At 38.1% G+C, this 20,852-nt stretch overlaps 1 protein-coding gene across 2 annotated transcripts in view; it reads right to left on the bottom strand.

Moving 5' to 3' along the window:
• TUBGCP4 (tubulin gamma complex component 4) overlaps positions 1-20,852 on the bottom strand; it is a 52,419-nt gene that overhangs the window by 19,445 nt on the left and 12,122 nt on the right. For both annotated transcript variants that reach the window (XM_077127671.1, XM_077127672.1), the window contains exons 6-9: positions 11,904-11,983; positions 8,102-8,303; positions 5,828-5,993; positions 5,453-5,577 (exon numbers count right to left, since the gene is read on the bottom strand). In XM_077127671.1, the coding sequence (XP_076983786.1) occupies positions 5,453-5,577; positions 5,828-5,993; positions 8,102-8,303; positions 11,904-11,983 (573 nt within the window). The remainder of the gene's footprint in view (positions 1-5,452; positions 5,578-5,827; positions 5,994-8,101; positions 8,304-11,903; positions 11,984-20,852) is intronic.

Raw genomic sequence — 20,852 nt, 5'->3', positions numbered from 1 at the left:
TAGTAGATGTTTTTTCTTGCTGCTTTCAGGATTTTTTGCTTCTCTTCAACATTTGACAGCTGATTAGTATGTACCTTGGGGAAGGCCTATTTGGATTTATTCTGTTTGGAGTTTGTTGGGCTTCTTTGACTTGTATATTTATGTCCTTTATGAGGGTTGGGAAGTTTTCCCCCACTATATATATCCTCAACTACTCTTCCTAGCCCTTTACTCCTCTTTTCTCCATCTGGGACACCAATGATTCTTATATTTGTAACTTTGTTTTGTCTATCATTTCCCCAAGATCCAATTCAATTTTTTCCATCTTTTTTGCCATTTGCTGTTTTGAGTCTTTGAAGTAAGTTATTCTGTCCTCTATATCACTTATTCTTTTTTCTGTCTCTTCAAATCTGATGTTGTGTGCCTCTAGTATGTTTTTTATTTGGTCATCAGAGTCTTTAATCTCCGTGATATCCACTATTTTCTATTTATTCTTTCAAATTCCCCTTTATGCTCTTCAACTGTCTTCTTAATCTCCTTTATGTCATGTGTTAACCCACTTATTATTTTTTTTAACATGGGCAGGTACCAAGAAACATATCCCACTTATAGATTTGTATGAACATCTTTGACTAATTGTTCCAATGTCTGTGTCTCCTCTGGTGTTTTAATTTGGTCAGGAGGCAGGGCTGTATCTGTCTGTCTGCACTGTGATATGCTTAGTGATCTTCTCCTGTTTTCGTGACATGTAGTATCTTGATTGACTTACTGTGGGAGTTGACTTCTTTCAATAGTCTAAGGCCTTGTGTTTGTGGGATGGCTGTACAGCAGGGAGCAGGGTATGGGGTTGGGCACTCCGTGCAGTGATCTGTTTCAGGGCAGGTATGGGCACAAGTTGGGGATTTTATGCTGATGCTTGTGAACATGGGCACCCAGCGGCCAGGGAGGATGTAGCTATGTGGGTGCACCGGTCTGGGGGGGCGTAACCCTGGTGTGTGGTCTAAGGCATGGGGCCCTTTGTGCGCATGTGTAGAGCTGTGGCAGCAGGTCTGCATTATGCCTTCATGGATTGGGAGTTGTGCAGGTTTGAAAGGACATATGTCCCCTAGAAAAGCCATGTTTTAATCTAAATCCCATTTCATAAAGGCAGAATAATCCCTATTCATTACTGTATGTTTGAAACTGTAATCAGATCATCTACCTGGAGATGTGATTTAATCAAGAGTGGTTGTTAAACTGGATTAAGTGACAACATGTCTCCACCCATTTGGGTGGATCTTAATAAGTTTCTGGAGTCCTATAAAAGAGGAAACATTTTGGGGAAAGAAGGAGATTCAGAGAGAACAGAGCAAAATGACATAGCCACGAGAAGAATCCACCAGCCAGCGACCTTTGGAGATGAAGAAGGAAAACGCCTCCCAGGGAGCTTCATGAAACAGGAAGCCAGGAGAGGAAGCTAGCAGATGATGCTGTGTTTGCCACATGCCCTTCCAGATGAGATAGAAACTCTGACTATGTTCGATGTGCCCTTCCACTTGAGAGAGAAACCCTGAACTTCACTGGCCTTCCTGAACCAAGGTATCTTTCCCTGGATGCCTTTGATTGGACATTTCTATACACTTGCTGTAATTGGGACATTTTCTCGTCCTTAGAACTGAAAACTAGCAACTTATTCCCCTTTTTAAAAATTTCCCTTTTTAAAAGCCATTCTATTTCTGGTATATTGCATTCTGGCAGCTAGCAAACTAGAACAGGGGTAGATGTGACCCATCCTTGCAGGTCAGCACTTTCTCAAAGCTGGGAAGTGTGTCTGAGGGCTATGTGCATGCGCAGTTCTAGGACTGCTATAAAGTGTAGTACTCAGAGCTGAATGATGTGAATGGGGGTGTGTGCACATGCGTGGGCCTAGGAGTGTCGTAAACTGTTGCACAGAGCTCAGGGGAGAGGGTGAAGTGAGGCTGTATAACACTATAGGCAGGGAGGGCAGGAGTACTCTAGGTATGGAGGTTAGTGCCTGCAGCCTTTATGCACTGGCAACAGCCTGCAGGGAACAAGGAGGGGGAGGGGGAGGTAGGAGAAGAGAGGAGAGGGGTGAGGGGTTCAGGAGATTTGGGTTGGGCTGCATTTGGGGTGGGAGAGTGGGGCAGGTACATGCACTGGGAACTGGTGGGGTGGGGGCACCTGGAATGCAGGGAATGGGAGCAGGTGACGGGGTTCGGGTGCATGGGGTGTGGGGTGAATCAACAGTCTTGGGGGTGTAGTGAGGGTAGCATGCCCAAGGAACATGGCCTGCCTTATGTTCTAGTCCCCAGCTCCTGTCCGTGCACTCCCATGGGCTCTGCGCCTCTGCACCAAGCTCCAGCTTTCTGCCTCTGAGTTCTTCAGCCTCTGCAACCAGGGCTGCCCCATGTTGTGCAGAAGGCTCTCCCAGGTCAGCCACACTCCCCTATCACCACCTCAGTTGCCCCCTTGTCCCTTCTGTAAGTTTTCCATGAAGCAGGGCTAATCTCGAGCTACTCTATTCGGCCATCTTCCCAGAAGTCCTAAGTGTTAATTTTTAAAAGCTTTTTGTTGATGTATTAAATACATGCAGAGAAAATGCACAAATCATAAGTTTACAGCTTGGAGAATTTTCACAAATTGGACAGACCTGTATAAGCAGCACCCACATCAAGAAATTGAACAAAATGAACATTACCAGCACCCTAAAAGACCCACTATGCCCTGACCATGACTCAAGGGCAATTAGTACCCTGACATCTAACACCAGATTGTTCTGCCTATTTTTGAACTTCATATAAATATTCATATGGTAAGTATACTGGAAAAAAAAAAAAAAAAGGCGATAGCAAGAGAGATCCAAGAAGGGTTGAATATGATATGTATTTCCAAGGACCACCCCCCACCCCCAAATTTTTCTTTCTGGGTATACTGGGTTTCTTTTTTTTTCTAATACTTTTATTATCATTACAATAATACAATACTTCAAAAAAAAAAAAGTCTATTAGCTACCATCCCAAGAAACATCAAAGAAAAGAACTTCAATTTTTTAAATCATTTTTACAAACTGGAAATAGAATTTCTAGCAATATACACCTTAAAATTTTCAGAAAAAAAATGAAATCTTATATAATTCATTCAGTAAAATTTTACTTTCCTCCATGAATTATATTTCCCAAAGAATAATAACAAAAATGATAAAAGGACAGAAATAGATTCAATGGCACAAGATCAAAGGAACTGAAGATACCAGCCCCTTTAAATAAGACCCTCATTGGACTGCGGAAAGAAGCTAGACAGTGTCTCAAAATTGTAAAAGGACAGAAATGTGTATTCTAGATAGTTTAGATATTTACCTGCCCATAAGGAATCAAATCAAATGATACCCTCAAATCATTTTAAGATCTACTGTTCTGCCACTACATCAAAGCTCTGTCTCCAAAGCTTGGAAGTTTTTGATATAGTGACTAGAAAAGGAAACAATATCTGTGAAAAATTACTGCGCTTCTCAGCAGTTCTAGACACTGACCTGCAGGCACTGCTTTTCTGCCCTGTCTACACTTCAGAGGTTTGCTGCTGGTCTGGTTAGCTGAAGCACAAGTGCCTGCTCTCTCTAGACCTACAAATCAGAAGCTCTGGAGGTAGGGATTTGGTACAAGTACATGTTTAAAAATTTTCCTGAGGAATACTTTGTAAACCCTAAGTTGAAAACCACTAAGGAACTGATTTGACTAACTAAAGATCTTATTTCACATTATCACATATTTAGCAACTTTTGTACCAATAAGTAAATTTCTATTAAAAGCCACAGAACATATATTTTAAAAAAAGCACAGAACATACATATGCCCACTTGAAAATTTTTGGTTCATTATTTAATTTGGTTGATGATGCACAAATCAAACTTAAGAACACTGGTCTAGGAGTCAGAAGAACTGGTTCTAATTTTAGCTTATCACTGTGCAATGCCAGACAAGTTGGCTTTCTAAGTATTTTTTTCATCTATAAGAATGGAAAAATAATACAGTCCTGCTTTCCTCACAAGATAACATATATAAAATGACAGTATAAATTATAAAGTCATATTAAAACGTAAGTTCTAAATTTTGTCAGAATTAGTTGGTTCCTTTGAGTTACTGTCACCATAGAAATAGACACAAAATGCTGAGTATCTAAAATGAAACCAATAGCTTCCATCATTCATCTATCTTTTTTATTATTAATTTAAAAAAATTAACAAAGCAATAAGATATCATTCCATTCTACATATATAATCAGTAATTCTTAATATCATCACAACATAGTTGCCTATTCATTTCTTAGAACATTTGCATCAATTTAGAAAAAAATAAAAAGACAACAGAAAAAGAAATAAAACAATAGAGAAAAAAGTTATACATACCATACCCCTTACCCCTCAATTTCATTTACCACTAGCATTTCAAACTAAATTTATTTTTTTCTATGTAGATATTTTTTTAAACTTTTTTAATTTAAAAAAAATTAACAAAACATTAAGATATTCCATTCTACATATACAATCAGTAATTCTTAATATCATCACATAGTTGCATATTCATCATTTCTTAGTACATTGCATCGATTTAGAAAAAGATATAAAAAGACAACAGAAAAAGAAATAAAATGATAATAGAGAAAAAAAAGACTATACATACCATAACCCTTACCCCTCGCTTTCATTTACCACTAGCATTTCAAACTGAATTTATTTTAACATTTGTTCCCCCTATTATTTATTTTTATTCCATATGTTCTACTCTTCTGTTGATATAGTAGCTAAAGGGAGCATCAGACATAAGGTTTTCACATTCACAGAGTCTCATTGTGAAAGCTATATCATTGTTCAATTATCATCAAGAAACATGGCTACTGGAACACAGCTCTACATTTTCAGGCAATTCCCTCCAACCTCTCCACTACACCTTGAACAATAAGGTGATACTACTAAATGCGTAAGAATAACCTCCAGGATAACCTCTCAACTCTGTTTGGAATCTCTCAGCCATTGACACTTAGTCTCATTTCACTCTTCCTCCTTTTGGTCAAGAAGGTTCTCTCAATCCCTTGATGTTAATTCTCAGCTCATTCTAGCGTTTTTCTCAGTCCCTTGATGCTGAGTCTCAGCTCATTCCAGGATCTCTGTTCCACCATGCCTGGAAGGTCCACACCCCTGGGAGTCATGTCCCATGCAGAGAGGGGAAGGGTCATTCACCTATCTTAACCAACTAGCTAACTAACTGAAATTACACCTATCTGATGTGAAAAAACTAAGGCAGTTCTGCCTCTACTATTATAAACAAAGAATGCTTTGTTTTTCACTTCTTTTTCTTCTACTACCTTAAAGAATACCCTCTAGGATATGCTCTAAATACATCAAGAAGAAACAAAAGTACTCAATTTCTGGGGAACTAGTCCACCTTCTTGCCTAAAAAAATACAAGATGAAGACAAACCTCAGCCACAGTGCTGCGGATCCGATCCACCACCTGCTCAAAATCCACAAGGCTGAAGAGCGGCTGCTGCTTGAGACGATGCAACTCTGCAGCAAAAGTGTCCTCCTGGTTTTTCAAAATGGATCCTGACAAATGGAAAGGCACTGTCAAGGAAAGACAGAGAACACCCAGCACAGGCAAGGTTTTCTGGAGAGAGTTAATCATAGGGATACAGCTCCTGCACCTGCTTATCAGGAAAGTGTGCCAGGATTGTGCTTCAATCTCAATACATAAATAATACTAGCCACTCACTCAGACCAGGCATACTTTTGGGCCAGAAATATTAAATGGCAAAAGTCTTTGAGGATGTAATATATTAGACAAGAAGATTCCTACCTTTTCTAGTCAGGTTCACATTTTGATTCTCAAACATCTGGACAGATTCTCCAACAAACAGAATTTTTTCAGCAACCCTCACTGGAATATAGGATGGCAAAATCTCCACACGCAGAGAAAACTGCTTTAGAGATGGTGCTAGCATATTCTCTTCTTCAATCAGGCGCTAATCAAGGAAATAATCCATATCTGAGATGAAGTATGAAGTAAAAGGAAAACATGAAAACATCCAGCAACTCTCCCAACCCAAGAATTACACTTTCTAGAAGCAGTAACTTAACATCTGAGATTGCACAATCTGTAAATCGCCAGTGTTGGAGAGAGGTATTTCATGTTCACATAGCAGAATGGCATTGGAATTTTAGTCCTTGCTCTACTGTTACTAGCTGCATAAAACTCTGTGCAAGAATCCATCAATTTGGAACTCAGTTTCCTTATTTATACTATGAAAGAGCTCGTCTTTATTTTTTTTCCAGGTCTAAGGGCCTATTATTTTATTCTCTTGAACATATGTCTGCTTTGCCAAGCGCTTTACATTAGTTTGATTCATTTAGTTCAGAGCTTCTCAAGGTGTGGTCCCTGGACCAACAGCAGCAGCAGGAGCATCACCTGGAAAAGCATTAGAAATGCAAATTCTCAGGGCCTTCTCCAGATCTACAGAATTAGAAAAACAGGGGATGGAGGCCCAGTAATTCTCATTTTAAAAGCCCCCCAGGTGATTCTGATGTACACTAAAGTTTGAAAACACTGATTTAGTCCACTAAGCCCCAAACACCTACCACTTAATCATCTGGGCTCTCCATTCCCTAACTGGCTTTTGACTTGATCCTTATCTAGCTCCACTCCTGAACTCCTGGCTCTATGATCTTGACTGTGAATTCTGCTGTTTCAATTCTGAGTTGGGCTTCAGTGTGGGTGTGCAGCAGGGCACTCACTATCCCAGGCTATCTTACTCTGGCTCTATCCTTAGACACTCCTTAGACACATACATTATCTTCTGTGGGTTAGCTGATCATCGTAAATGATGTTTTTAATCTTTTTAGGTTACAGACCTCTTTGCAATTATAAAAAGTATAGACTTTTCAGACAAACTGACAAATTGCACAGAACCTCCAAGTCACTCATAAATCTCAGATTAAAAACTACTGAGCTGTAAGCTGGTAACTCCTTAATCTGTATCTTTAAGCTAGATTGCTTTCTTGAGCTCCAGGCTCAGCCCACTGGACATTGTCCACAAGTACCTCAAACTCAAAATGTCCAAAATCAGACGCTTTTCTTTCTCGCAGTATCACTACTCACCTAGCTGTTGGACGCAGAAACTTGGGTATTATCCTTGATTCTTCCCTTCTGACCCACAGGCAACCAATCACTAAGGCCTGCTGATTCTACCTCCTAAACATCTCTCAAACCTCTTTACTGTTCTCCATATTCACTTCTACCACCTTTGGTTTGGCCTGTCATTTTTCACCTAAGTATTCCCAACAGTCTCCTAACTGGTCTACCAGTCTCTAGTCTTGATTTTCTTTTTAATGATTCCCCAGCACACAGCATGCAGTGACCTTTCTATTATGTAAGTCTGATCATACTACCCTCTTGCCTAAAATTCTTCACTGGCTCCAACCTCTTTTCAGGTTCAAGTCCAAATTCCTACCCATTGTTTACAAGGGCCTTCATGATTTTGCCTCTGCTTAATTCAACAACTTCATCTCTTTTCACTTCCCCCCAAGCCTCCCTCACCCCTTACATTTTATGCTTCAGCCTTTACTTGACCATTTCAATTGAATTACTAATGGTCCCCAAATAACCATGCGCTTCACTAAACTAAGCTCATTAAGGACAGGGACTACTATACTGTATCTGTCTGGCACCTAGAATAATACCTGGCTTATAACAAGCATTCAATAAAAGTTGTAATAGGATAAATGAATGGAAAAATGAGTGAATGAATGAATATGGACAATACAGGACTTTGAGGAGTCCAGTCAAAACTTCTAATGACATTTAAAAACTATAAAGTAGATACAGCTTGGAGATGAGGCTTATTATCACTTCTTAAATGCATATATGGGAAAAGGGGAACAACAGGAATCACAAAAATGTATTTTCTATTTTGTGGCCTAACCCTACTTAAAACAGTGTCAAGTGTTTACATCTAAAGAACTGATGAAAGGTGCCCAGGCTAGGAGTAGCTGGGGAGGGCCACCACAGATCATTTAGCTGCAGGCTTTTCTGATTCCTGGTAGAAGCGTGCTGGGCTTTTTGCTGTGCGCTCACCAAGTCCTGGAGTTCTCTCAATTGTTTTCCTGTCAGTCCCCCAATGCCCAGATCCTCCTCATCCTCTTCTGGCTGGGCAGATAGATTCCCAGAAGATGGGCCCTGTTTGATAAAGAACTCTTCATGCTGGTCCAAGAGGAGTCCATGCAGCATCCAGGCCGAGAGCTGCTTGTACATGACCCCATGACACACAGCCAAGATTCTGAGTGGAGAGGAAGGCAAGAGCCTCAGAAGTCGATTAGAAAACACTAACCTCTACAAACACCACAGAGGTCATGCTTTAAGCAGCTACAGGATAAACAGAGGCCTGGAAGTTTGACTATCACAAGGGAAATAACCAATTAAGCTAAAAATAATTTTGCTGTTTTAATTTAAATGTTTGTGAATAGACTAAGTGATTAAATTTCCACACTGTAGCCTACCTCCTGAAGTCTGAAGTGTTCAGTAAATTTTCAAACAGTCTTTCAGGAGAAGCACACTTTCTTTCTTTCTTTCGTGTAATTTACATTCAAAACTAATGATTCCTGTTAAAATTGAATGGATATGGAGGATTATCTTTTTTTGCTAACACAAGTATTAAATTTGCTTTCTTTTATCCTTGTTGGAATCATATTGGGAGAGTAGATTCAATATGTGAGAGGGAGGCATATCTAAAAAAAAGTATTATCCAATAAAATGCAGACACTACAAATAATGAGTAAAAGGTTGTTGGGGAAGGATATTTACTGGTCTCAAAGGAGCCTATTAATTACAAAGGGGAAAAAGGTACCTCTATAATGGAGAAATCTAGTGGAAACCATGTAAATCAAGTGATCAAACTTCACAACAGCATTAAACTGACTTTCTGTGCCTTCTGATATGATAAAATGGCAAGTAAACAATATCATCCATGTATTATTCTTGCCAAAAAAGTTTAATTTGAATCTAATCATATAGAAACAGATAAATCCAGACTGGGAAAAATTCTCCAAGACATCTGGCCAGAACTCTTTGCAAATGTCAGTGGCATCAAGACAGACAAGAAAAAGGCAAGGGGGACAATTCTAAATTAAAGCAGACTAAAAAGACATGACAACCAAATGCAGTATGTGAACAATGATTGGGATCCTGGATTGTGAAGAAAAAAAAAAAAAAGAACAGCTACAGGGACTTTTTGGAGACTACTGAGAAAATCTGAACATACTTTATTTGAATACATAAATTTGAATATTACTGAATATTAACTTTCTTGGGTGTAATTAAGGTATTGGGGCTATATAAGAGAATGTCCTTTCTCTAAGGAAATATGAAGTATTTAGGGATTACGTGTTATGGTATCTGCAACTACTTTGAAATGATTTGGCCAAAACAAAAAATGTGGTGCGCATGTATGTGTATATTTTTTACACATACGTATATAGAGAGAGAGAAAGAGAAAGACTGCTAAATCAAATTTGGGAAAACGTTAACTGGTGAAACAAAGTAAAGTATATACAATTGTTTATTGTATTATTCTTTCAACCTTTTTTGGTAAGTTTGAAATTTTTCAAAATAAAAAGTTGGGGGGAAAAAAAGAAACTGTAAGAGCTTGAATCTGCTATTTATAGTAGGCTAACTAAATGGAATTTTTCAAAGAAAAGAAAACCATCCAATGGGAAGCCACTTCCATTTATATCCACATCTGAGTAGGTGCTCTGTAAAATTTAGTCCCTGAAAATATACAAGTGTATATCTATACATATTATCTATGAAAGGTTTATATTCTATGAATAAAACTGTATCTATTTATATATAAATAGAGAAACTATAAAGAATATACATAAAAAATTAACACTGGGTATTTTGAAGGATTGACTTTAGAACAGACATTAGATTTCTATTTTCTTCTCTTTGCATGTCTGTATTTTCTACAATCACAATGCATTTCTTTTTGTTAGAAAGCAAAAGAGAATAAAGTACCTGTTTCACCCTTTTATACTGAATTATGTTCTAGAAAGTTCTCAGCTCTTTGAGGGTTAACTGGTACAGGAGTAAAAGAGACTATTAAAGCGTTACAAGAGGCTTCAGAGACCATCTATTCCAATTTTGCGATTAATGCTACACGCTCTTTTAAAACAAGAAGGAAGAAAACAGTTGAGCAGTTCCTCAAAAAGTTTTATAGTTTGGAATGGAAAAGTGGAATTCTTTGGAATGGAATTCCATTCCAAAGAATTACCATGATTCAACAATTCCACTCCTGGGTACATACCAAAAGAATTGAAAATAAATACTCAAACAAACACATGTACATGTTTGTTCATAACAGCATATTCACTATAGCCAAAAGGCAGAAATAACCCAAATGTCTATCAGTGAAAGAATGGACAAACGAACTGTGGTTTATCCATAAAACGAAAAATTATTCAGCCATAAAAAGGAATGAGATACGTGTGACTATATCTCAATAAAACCGCAAAAAAAAAAAAGGGAATAAATTAATAATATGCCACAATGTGGACGACCACAAGACATTATGCTGAGTGAAATAAGATATAAAAGGCCACATTTTGTATGATTCCATTTATATGAAATATCCAGAATAATTAAATCCAGAGACAACAGATTGCCACAGCTGGTGGGAAGGGAAAGTGGGAAGCAACTGCCTAATGGGTACAGGGATTTCTTTTGAGATAATGCAAGTGTTTTGGAACTAGATAGAGGTGGTGGCTGTACCACACTGTGAATTTACCAAATGTCACTGAATTGTTCACTTTAAAATGGTTAATTTTATGTTATACGAATTTCACCTCAATAAAAAAACAACACAAAATTTTAAAAAATAAGAAGAGGGAAATGGAAAAATAAAAAGGCAATTATTTAATTAGACAAAACTGCATTTTTCTTGTTTATGTATTTCTCTTTGAATTACATTTATTAAAAAATTAAAGATAAAGATTTTAAAAGAAATTCATAATTGCCTAATTCTTGCTTGACTATAAATATTTTACTTTTTTCTTTGCTCACACTCCATATAGATGGATATGCATAAGGATACATATATATACACATATATATATATTTTCTGAGGGGGTGCATGGTCCAGGAATCGAACCTGAGTCACTCGAATGGAAGGCAAGCATTCTACAGTTGAACCACCCATGCATTCATACAGTCCACATAGATTTTTATTTAATTGTAATCATAAGACAATATAACTGTATTTTTCAGTCAGTATTATATGAAATATTTTTACAGATTATAGTGTTTAGAATTTTTTATAGTACTTAGAATATTAATGGCTTTAGAGTGTGTCAAGAGAATATATATTTAGCTTTTCTTCTATTGCTGGTCATTTTCTAATTTCTTGACACAATAGCAAACATTATAGTGAATATATTTGTAAGTTTATTTACTTTCTCCTCTTGAATTATTTTGTTAAGATAAAATCCCTAAGAGTGGCATATGGGATTACAAAGTATAAAAATTTTTAGGGACCTTGATGTGAAAATATCAGCTGCACAAACATACATATTTAGACGTTGCTGAGCAATATCTGACCCATGTAACACAAATCTGCCAAGGTTAGAGGATCCAAAAATTAAAAAGGATTTTCTCAAGGTCATCTAGGTAACTGGATCCTGGCTTTGATACTCAATACTTTATAATCCTCCTTTTGCAATTCCTGAGCTATCATAAGGATTACATGGGCTCCTCTGCTCTTAAGCTTTTTCTATCCTGGTCTTAACTTTCCCCATAGAGAAACCTGAGACAAAGTGAAAATAAAACATGTGAAAGATCAAGTCAAATCAACCCACTCCTAATTCACAATTAAGCCATGACTTACTTTTCTAGTGCATTTCGAACGGGAGGCAATCCCCCACAACTGTATTTATAGACTGTTTCCAGGATTTGACAACCATGAATCTGCAGAAAATATAGCCATGTCAAACTGTATTCTATTTCGTTAGTTTATGCAGCACAAAATCATTCTATATTCAACCAAGAAAGCATCATCCAGCAGAGAATGGGGATGAACTTCCCCTAAGATTCATGTGTGGTGATTCTTAGAGTATGGACCCCTGAGCAGTATCACCATCACCTGGAAACTTGTAAGAAATCCATTCTTGGGCCCACTCTAGAGCTACAGAATCACAAACTCCTGAAGCATAGGAAGTTTGAGAACCACTGCATTAGAGAAACTTGAGTCATTTTAAGTTGCACTTTCAAGCACAGAGACAAGGAAAGTGCTTTATTTCAGAATAATGCACAATTTGGACTACTTGTAAAGTATACAATTTTCTAAAAATCTGCTGCCTCTTTCTGCGTGCTTCAGGCCCTTTTTTTTTTTTAAACTTTTTTTTATTAAAAAAATTAACAAACACAACATTTAGATATCATTCCATTCTACATATACAATCAGTAATTCTTAATATCATCACAAAGTTGCATACTTATCATTTCTTAGTATATTTGCATCGATTTAGAAAAATAAAGACAACAGAAAAAGAAATAAAATGATAATAGGGAAAAAAAAGACTATACATACCATACCCCTTACCCCTCACTTTCATTTACCACTAGCATTTCAACTGAATTTATTTTAACATTTGTTCCCCCTATTATTTATTTTTATTCCATATGTTCTACTCTTCTGTTGATATAGTAGCTAAAAGGAGCATTCAGACATAAGGTTTTCACATTCACAGAGTCTCACTGTGAAAGCTAAATCATTGTTCAAATCATCATCAACAAACATGGCTATTGGAACACAGCACTACATTTTCAGGTAATTCCCTCCAGCCTCTCCACTAATCTTGAACAACAAGGTGATATCTACTTAATGCATAAGAATAACCTCCAGGATAACCTTTCGACTCTGTGTGGAATCTCTCAGCCATTGACACTTAGTCTCATTTTACTCTTCCCCCTTTTGGTTGAGAAGTTTCTCTCAATCCCTTGATGTTAATTCTCAGCTCATTCTAGGGTTTTTCTTAGTCCCTTGATGCTGAGTCTCAGCTCATTCCAGGCTCTCTGTCCCACGTTCCCAGGAAGGTCCACACCCCTGGGAGTCATGTCCCACGCAGAGAGGGGGAGGGTGGTGAGACTGCTCGTAGTGTTGGCTGGAGAGAGGGGCCACATCTGAGCAACAAAAGAGGCTCTCTTGGGGGTGACTCTTAGGCCGAAATTTTAAGTAGACTTGACCTATGCTTTGTGGGGTTGAGTTTCATGTGAACAAACCTCAAGCCTGGGGGCTGAGCCTATAGCTTTGGTTGTCCACACTGCTTGTGAGAATATCAAGAATTCAACTTGGGGAAGTTGAATTTCTCCCCACTCTCACCATTCCCTGAAGGGGGCTTGCAAATACTTTTCCAGTCACTGATCAAATCACTCTGGGATTCATCGGGGGATCACTCTGGACAAACCAACAAAATCTCATGTGCTACCTGAGATTCCAAGTACTTATGACATTCAATCAAACTATCTACATGGGTTATATTAGGAAATGCTCTAGTCAAAATCTAAATTTTGTAACAAATAAACATTTTTTGCTTTAGTCTCACACTTAAGGTGACATTTTAAGTATTATCTATTTTGAGCACCCTGCAATAATGACATTCCTTTGTTCTTCCTCATGCAAAAACATTTTTAAAATTTGTACATTGTACATTTCACAATTATTATACACTCTAGGCATTCCTAGATTATACCATCTTGATCTTTAACATCTATCCTTCTTTCTGATTTCATTTATGTCCCCAGCCCTCCTCCCGCTATCATTCTCACATGCAGCTTCATTCAGTGTTTTAACATATTTACATTACAGTTAGGTAGTGTTGTGCTGTCCATTTCTGAGTTTTTGTATCCAGTCCTGTTGCACAGTCTGTATCCCTTCAGCTCCAATTACCCAATATCTTACCCTATTTCTATCTCCTGATGGTCTCTGTTACCAACGACATATTCCAAGTTTATTCACTAATATCAGTTCACATCAGTGAGAACACACAGTATTTGTCCTTTAGTTTTTGGCTAGTCTCACTCAGCATAATGTTCTCAAGGTCCATCCATGTAGTCACATACTTCATAAGTTTATTCTGTCTTAGAGCTGCATAATATTCCATCGTATGTATATACCACAGCTTGTTTAGCCACTCGTCTGTTGATGGACATTTTGGCTGTTACCATCTCCTTGCAATTGTAAATAATGCTTCTATAAACAGTGGTGTGCAAATGTCCGTTTGTGTCTTTGCCCTTAAGTCCTCTGAGTAGATACCTAGCAATGGTATTGCTGGGTCATATGGCAATTCTATATTCAGCTTTTTGAGGAACCGCCAAACTGCCTTCCACAGTGGTTGCACCATTTGACATTCCCACCAACAGTGAATAAGTGTGCCTCTTTCTCCACATCCTCTCCAGCACTTGTCACTTTCTGTTTTGTTGATAATGACCATTCTGCTGGGTGTGAGATGATATCTCACTGTGGTTTTGATTTGCATTTCTCTAACGGCCAGGGATGTTGAGCATCTCTTCATGTGCCTTTTGGCCATTTGTATTTCCTCTTCTGAGAAGTGTCTGTTCAAGTCTTTTTCCCATTTTGTTATTGGACTGGCTGTCTTTTTGTTGTTGAGCTGAACAATCTCTTTATATATTCTGGATACTAGACCTTTATCTGATATGTCGTTTCCAAATATTGTCTCCCATTGTGTAGGCTGTCTTTTTACTTTCTTGATGAAGTTCTTTGATGCACAAAAGTGTTTAATTTTGAGGAGCTCCCATTTCTTTCTTTCTTTCTTCAGTGCTCTTGCTTTAGGTGTAAGGTCCATAAAACCGCCTCCAATTGTAAGATTCATAAGATATCTCCCTACATTTTCCTCTAACTGTTTTATGGTCTTAGGCCCAATGTTTAGATCTTTGATCCATTTTGAGTTAACTTTTGTATAGGGTGTGAGATACGGGTCCTCTTTCATTCTTTTGCATATAGATATCCAGTTCTCTAGGCACCATTTATTGAAGAGACTGTTCTGTCCCAAATGAGTTGGCTTGACTGCCTTATAAAAGATCAAATGTCCATAGATGAGAGGGTCTATATCTGAGCACTCTATTCGATTCCATTGGTCAATATATGTCTTTATGCCAGTACCATGCTGTTTTGACCACTGTGGCTTCATAATATGCCTTAAAGTCAGGCAGTGTGAGACCTCTAGCTTCTTTTTTTTTCCCTGAAGATACTTTTAGCAATTCGGGGCAACCTGCCCTTCCAGATAAATTTGCTTATTGGTTTTTCCATTTCTGAAAAGTAAGTTGTTGGGATTTTGATTGGTATTGCGTTGAATCTGTAAATCAATTTAGGTAGAATTGACATCTTAACTATATTTAGTCTTCCAATCCATGAACATGGTATGCCCTTCCATCTATTTAGGCCTTCTGTGATTTCTTTTAACAGTTCCTTGTAGTTTTCTTTGTATAGGTCTTCTCTCTAGTTAAATTTATTTCTAAATATTTTATTCTTTTGGTTGCAATTGTAAATGGAATTCGTTTCTTGATTTCCTCCTCAGCTTGTTCATTACTAGTGTACAGAAACACTAAGATTTTTGAATGTTGATCTTGTAACCTGCTACTTTGCTGTACACGTTTATTAGCTCTAGTAGTTTTGCTGTGGACTTCTCAGGGTTTTCGACGTATAGTATCATATCATCTGCAAACAGTGATAGTTTTACTTCTTCCTTTCCAATTTTGATGCCTTGTATTTCTTTTTCTTGTCTAATTGCTCTGGCTAGAACTTCCAACACAGTATTAATAACAGTGGTGATAGTGGACATCCTTGTCTTGTTCCTGATTTTAGGGGGAAAGTTTTCAGTTTTTCCCCATTGAGGATGATATTAACTGTGGGTTTTTCATATATTCCCTCTATCATTTTAAGGAAGTTCCCTTGTATTCCTATCCTTTGAAGTGTTTTCAACAGGAAAGGATGTTGAATCTTGTCAAATGCCTTCTCTGCATCAATTGAGATGATCATGTGATTTTTCTGCTTTGATATGTTGATATGGTGTATTACATTAATGGATTTTCTTATGTTGAACCATCCTTGCATACCTGGGATGAATCCTACTTGGTCATGATGTATGATGATTCTTTTAATGTGTTGCTGAATTCGATTTGCGAGAATTTTGTTGAGGATTTTTGCATCTATATTCATTAGAGAGATTGGTCTGTAGTTTTCTTTTTTTGTAATATCTTTGCCTGGTTTAGGTATGAGGGTGATGTTGGCTTCATAGAATGAATTAGGTAGCTTTCCCTCCACTTTGATTTTTTTGAAGAGTTTGAGCAGGGTTGGTACTAATTCTTTCTGGAATGTTTGGTAGAATTCACATGTGAAACCGTCTGGTCCTGGACTTTTCTTCTTGGGAAGCTTTGTAATGACTGATTCAATTTCTTTACTTGTGATTGGTTTGTTGAGGTCGTCTATTTCTTCTTGAGTCAAAGCTGGTTGTTCATGCCTTTCTAGGAACTTGTCCATTTCATCTACATTGTTGTATTTATTAGCATAAAGTTGTTCATAGTATCCTGTTATTACCTCCTTTATTTCTGTGAGGTCAGTGGTTATGTCTCCTCTTCCATTTCTGATCTTATTTATTTGCGTCCTCTCTCTTCTTTTTGTCAATCTTGCTAAGGGCCCATCAATCTTATTGATTTTCTCACAGAACCAACTTCAGGTCTTATTGATTTTCTCTATTGTGTTCATGTTCTCAATTTCATTTATTTCTGCTCTAATCTTTGTTATTTCTTTCCTTTTGCTTGCTTTGGGGTTAGTTTGCTGTTCTTTCTCCAGTTCTTCCAAGTGGACAGTTAATTCCCGAATTTTTGCCCTTTCTTCTTTTTTGATATAGGCATTTAGGGCCATAAATTTCCCTCTTAGCACTGCCTTTGCTGCGTCCCATAAGTTTTGATATGTTGTGTTTTCATTTTCATTTGCCTCGAGATATTTACTGATTTCTCTTGTAATTTCTTCCTTGAACCACTGATTGTTTAAGAATGTATTGCTGAGCCTCCACATATTTGTGAATTTTCTAGCGCTCTGCCTATTATTGATTTCCAACTTCATTCCTTTATGATGAGAAAGTGTTGTGTATGATTTCAATCTTTTTAAATTTGTTGAGACTTGCTTTGTGACCCAGCATATGGTCTATCTTTGAGAATGATCCATGAGCACTTGAGAAAAAGGTATATCCTACTGTTGTAGGGTGTAATGTCCTATAAATGTCTGTTAAGTCTAGCTTATTTATTGTAATATTCAAATTCTCTGTTTCTTTATTCATCCTCTGTCTAGATGTTCTGTCCATTGAAGTGAGTGGGGAACTGAAGTCTCCAACTATTATGGTAGATGTGTCTATTTCCATTTTCAGTATTTGCAGTGTATGACTCACGTATTTTGGGGCATTCTGGTTCGGTGCGTAAATATTTATGATTGTTATGTCTTCTTGTTGAATTGTTCCTTTTATTAGTAGATAGTATCCTTCTTTGTCTCTTTTAACTGTTTTACATCTGAAGTCTAATTTGTTGGATATTAGTATAGCTACTCCTGCTCTTTTCTGGTTGTTATTTGTATGAAATATCTTTTCCCCACCTTTCACTTTCAACCTATGTTTATCTTTGGGTCTAAGATGTGTTTCCTGTAGACATCATATAGAAGGATCCTGTTTTTTAATCCATTCTGCCAGTCTATGTCTTTTGATTGGGGAGTTCAGTCCATTAATATTTAGTGTTATTACTGTTTGGGTAGTACTTTCCTCTACCATTTTGCCTTTTGTATTATATATATCATATCTGATTTTCCTTCTTTCTACACTCTTCTCCACACCTCTCTCATCCGTCTTTTCATATCTGTCTCTAGTGCTCCCTTTAGTATTTCTTGCAGAGCTGGTCTCTTGGTCACAAATTCTCTCAGTGACTTTTTATCTGAAAATGTTTTAATTTCTCCCTCATTTTTGAAAGACAATTTTGCTGGTTATATAATTCTTGGTTGGCAGTTTTTCTCTTTTAGTACCTTAAATACATCATCCCACTGTCTTCTCGCCTCCATGGTTTCTGCTGTGAAATCTACACATAGTCTTGTTGGGTTTCCCTGTATGTGATGGATTGCTTTTCTCTTACTGCTTTCAAGATCCTCTCTTTCTCTTTGACCTCTTACATTCTGACTAGTAAGTGTCTTGGAGAACGTCTATTTGGATCTATTCTCTTTGGGGTGCACTGCACTTCTTGGATCTGTAATTTTAGGTCTTTCATAAGAGTTGGGAAATTTTCAGTGATAATTTCTTCCATTAGTTTTTCTCCTCCTTTTTCCTTCTCTTCTCTTTCCGGGACACCCACAACACGTATATTTGTGCGCTTCATATTATCATTCAATTCCCTGAGTCCCTGCTCATGTTTTTCCATTCTTTTCCCTGTAGTTTCCATCTCTTGTTAGATTTCAGATGTTCCATCCTCCAGTTCACTAATCCTAACCTCTGTCTCTTGAAATCTACCCTTGTAGGTTTCCATTGTATTTTTTCATCTCTTCTACTGTATCTTTCATTCCCATAAGTTCTGTGATTTGTTTTTTCGGACTTTAGATTTCTTCTTTTTGTTCCTTCCTTGCCTTCTTCATGTCCTCCCTCAATTCAATGATTTGGTTTTTGATGAGGTTTTCCATTTCTGTTCATATATTCTGAATTAGTTGTTTCAGCTCCTGTATGTAATTTGAATTGTTGGTTTGTTCCTTTGACTGGGCCATATCTTCAATTTTCCTGGTGTGATTTGTTATTTTTTGCTGGCATCTAGACATTTAATTACCTTAATTAGTTTATTCTGGAAATTGCTTTCACTTGTCTTACCTAGGGTTTTCTTGCTAGATGAGTTTCTTGTCTATCTGTTCTTTGACCATCAGTTCAGCTTTTTCTGGGCCTCTAGCTTAAGTTTTGTTTAACAGAGGATAATTTTTCAGTTCTTGCTTCTTATTTCTTGTCCTGCTTGTAAGGTGCCTTTTTCTCCCCACCCTTAGAAGGGTCTATATAGGTATTACAGACTCCAGCCGGGTTTTCCCGGACTAAACTGGCCTCCTATCAGGGGGAAGGAGTCACCTGCATCAGTTTTCCCTGAGGGTAAGACCCAGCAGGTTGAAAGACTTTCCTGTGAAGTCTCTGGGCTCTGTTTTTCTTATCCTGCCCAGTATGTGGCACTTGTCTGTCTGCAGGTCCCACCAGCAAAAGATGTTGTGGCTCCTTTAACTTTGGAAGGCTCTCCCTGCTGGGGGTGTGGTGGAGACAGAGGAGAGGTTGTATGCTGGTTTTAATGGCTTCAAATTGCCAAGCCCTGGGGTCTGAATTCCTTGAGAGAGGGATTCCACCTAAGTTGGGCTTCACCCCTCCCCTGGGGAAGGCACACTTGGGAGATAGCCCTGAAAGCAGTCTGTTTCTGCCTATTCCTGGGGCAGATGCAGCCCGAGTAGTCCCACCGCTGAATCCAGAGGCAGCCAAGCCTCCGTACAAACAGCCACAAAAACCTGTTTCGTCCCCTTTACTCTTTTTCAGTTAGCCCAATAAGCGACCTCCGCCTTGACCAGTTTCACCTGAGCTGGGTGCCTATTTTTAGTAGTCAGAATTTGTTTATTAATGCCACAATTGGTGTCTGGTTGGACTCAGTCCCTGCTACTGTTAGAGTCTCTTTCCTTTCCCTCCGGGAAGCTGCCTGTGGGGGAGGGGCGCCAGGCGCCAGCCGCCGCAGCTTGGGGAACTCACGGTTCCAGAGACTCGCAGCTGGTCCAGCTGGTCCAGACTGGGGTATGCTGTGTGTCTGGTCACTATTGTGGCTCCGGGAGCTGTTCTGTACTGTTTCTGGTTATTTAGTAGTTGTTTTGGAGGACGAACTAAAACGCGCCCATTGCTAAGCCGCCATCTTGGCCCCTCCTCCCTCTTTTTCTTTTTTAAGACAACTTTATTGAGGCATAATTTATATAAAAGCCATCCATTTTAAGTATACTTTGATAGTTTTTAAGTATAGTATTTGACAGTTTTTAGTAAATTTACTGCATTGCGTAACCATCATCATAATCTAGTTTTAGAACATTTCCACCACTCCAAAAAGATCCTTTGTGCTTGTTTACAGTAAATCCCTATTCTTAACCCCAGTCTATGCTCTTGATCACCTCACTTTTTAACTCTGTAAAGCCACAGCACCTAGCTTCTATACCACCATCCTGGCAGGAGGGAAGATCTGCCCATCTACAATCCTTCTATTCATTTTCCATCCTCCTTCCTGTAAATAATGGAACTGAAAAATCAACTGAGGTGTGCAGCAAGGCATGGAACTCTTATGCTTCTCCATGAACTCCATTTACGTAGAAGGTCCCCTCACATTTGGGGAGATAGTTTAGTATAGTGGTTCAAAGTACAGTCTTCAGAGATGGATAGGCCTGAGTTTACATCCCAACTCTAGCATTTACTACACTGGTGTGACCCTGAGCACATTCTTTAACCTAGTCTACCTCTTAGAGGACTGAATGTGACATTGCATAAAAAGCACTTAGCACAGTGCCTGATACAGAGTAAGTGCTCAATAAAAGCTGGATGTTGTTATTTTTATGAGAACAATCAGCTTTAAAGAGCCAAAGAGAAGAGCACCTCCCCTACTGGCTCTGCAGGAAAAGCATGAATGTTGCAGAGTACTTAAGCTTTTGTACTTATGCCGAAAAGCATGAAATAGCAATGTGGCAAATTAAAGGGTTAACTGGTTATGTTTCCCAAGGTGAATGCCCCTTGTA

Source organism: Tamandua tetradactyla, chromosome 14 (assembly GCF_023851605.1).
Source record: "Tamandua tetradactyla isolate mTamTet1 chromosome 14, mTamTet1.pri, whole genome shotgun sequence".
NCBI classification, from domain to species: domain Eukaryota; kingdom Metazoa; phylum Chordata; class Mammalia; order Pilosa; family Myrmecophagidae; genus Tamandua; species Tamandua tetradactyla.
This window is presented reverse-complemented; position numbering and strand designations above follow the sequence as displayed.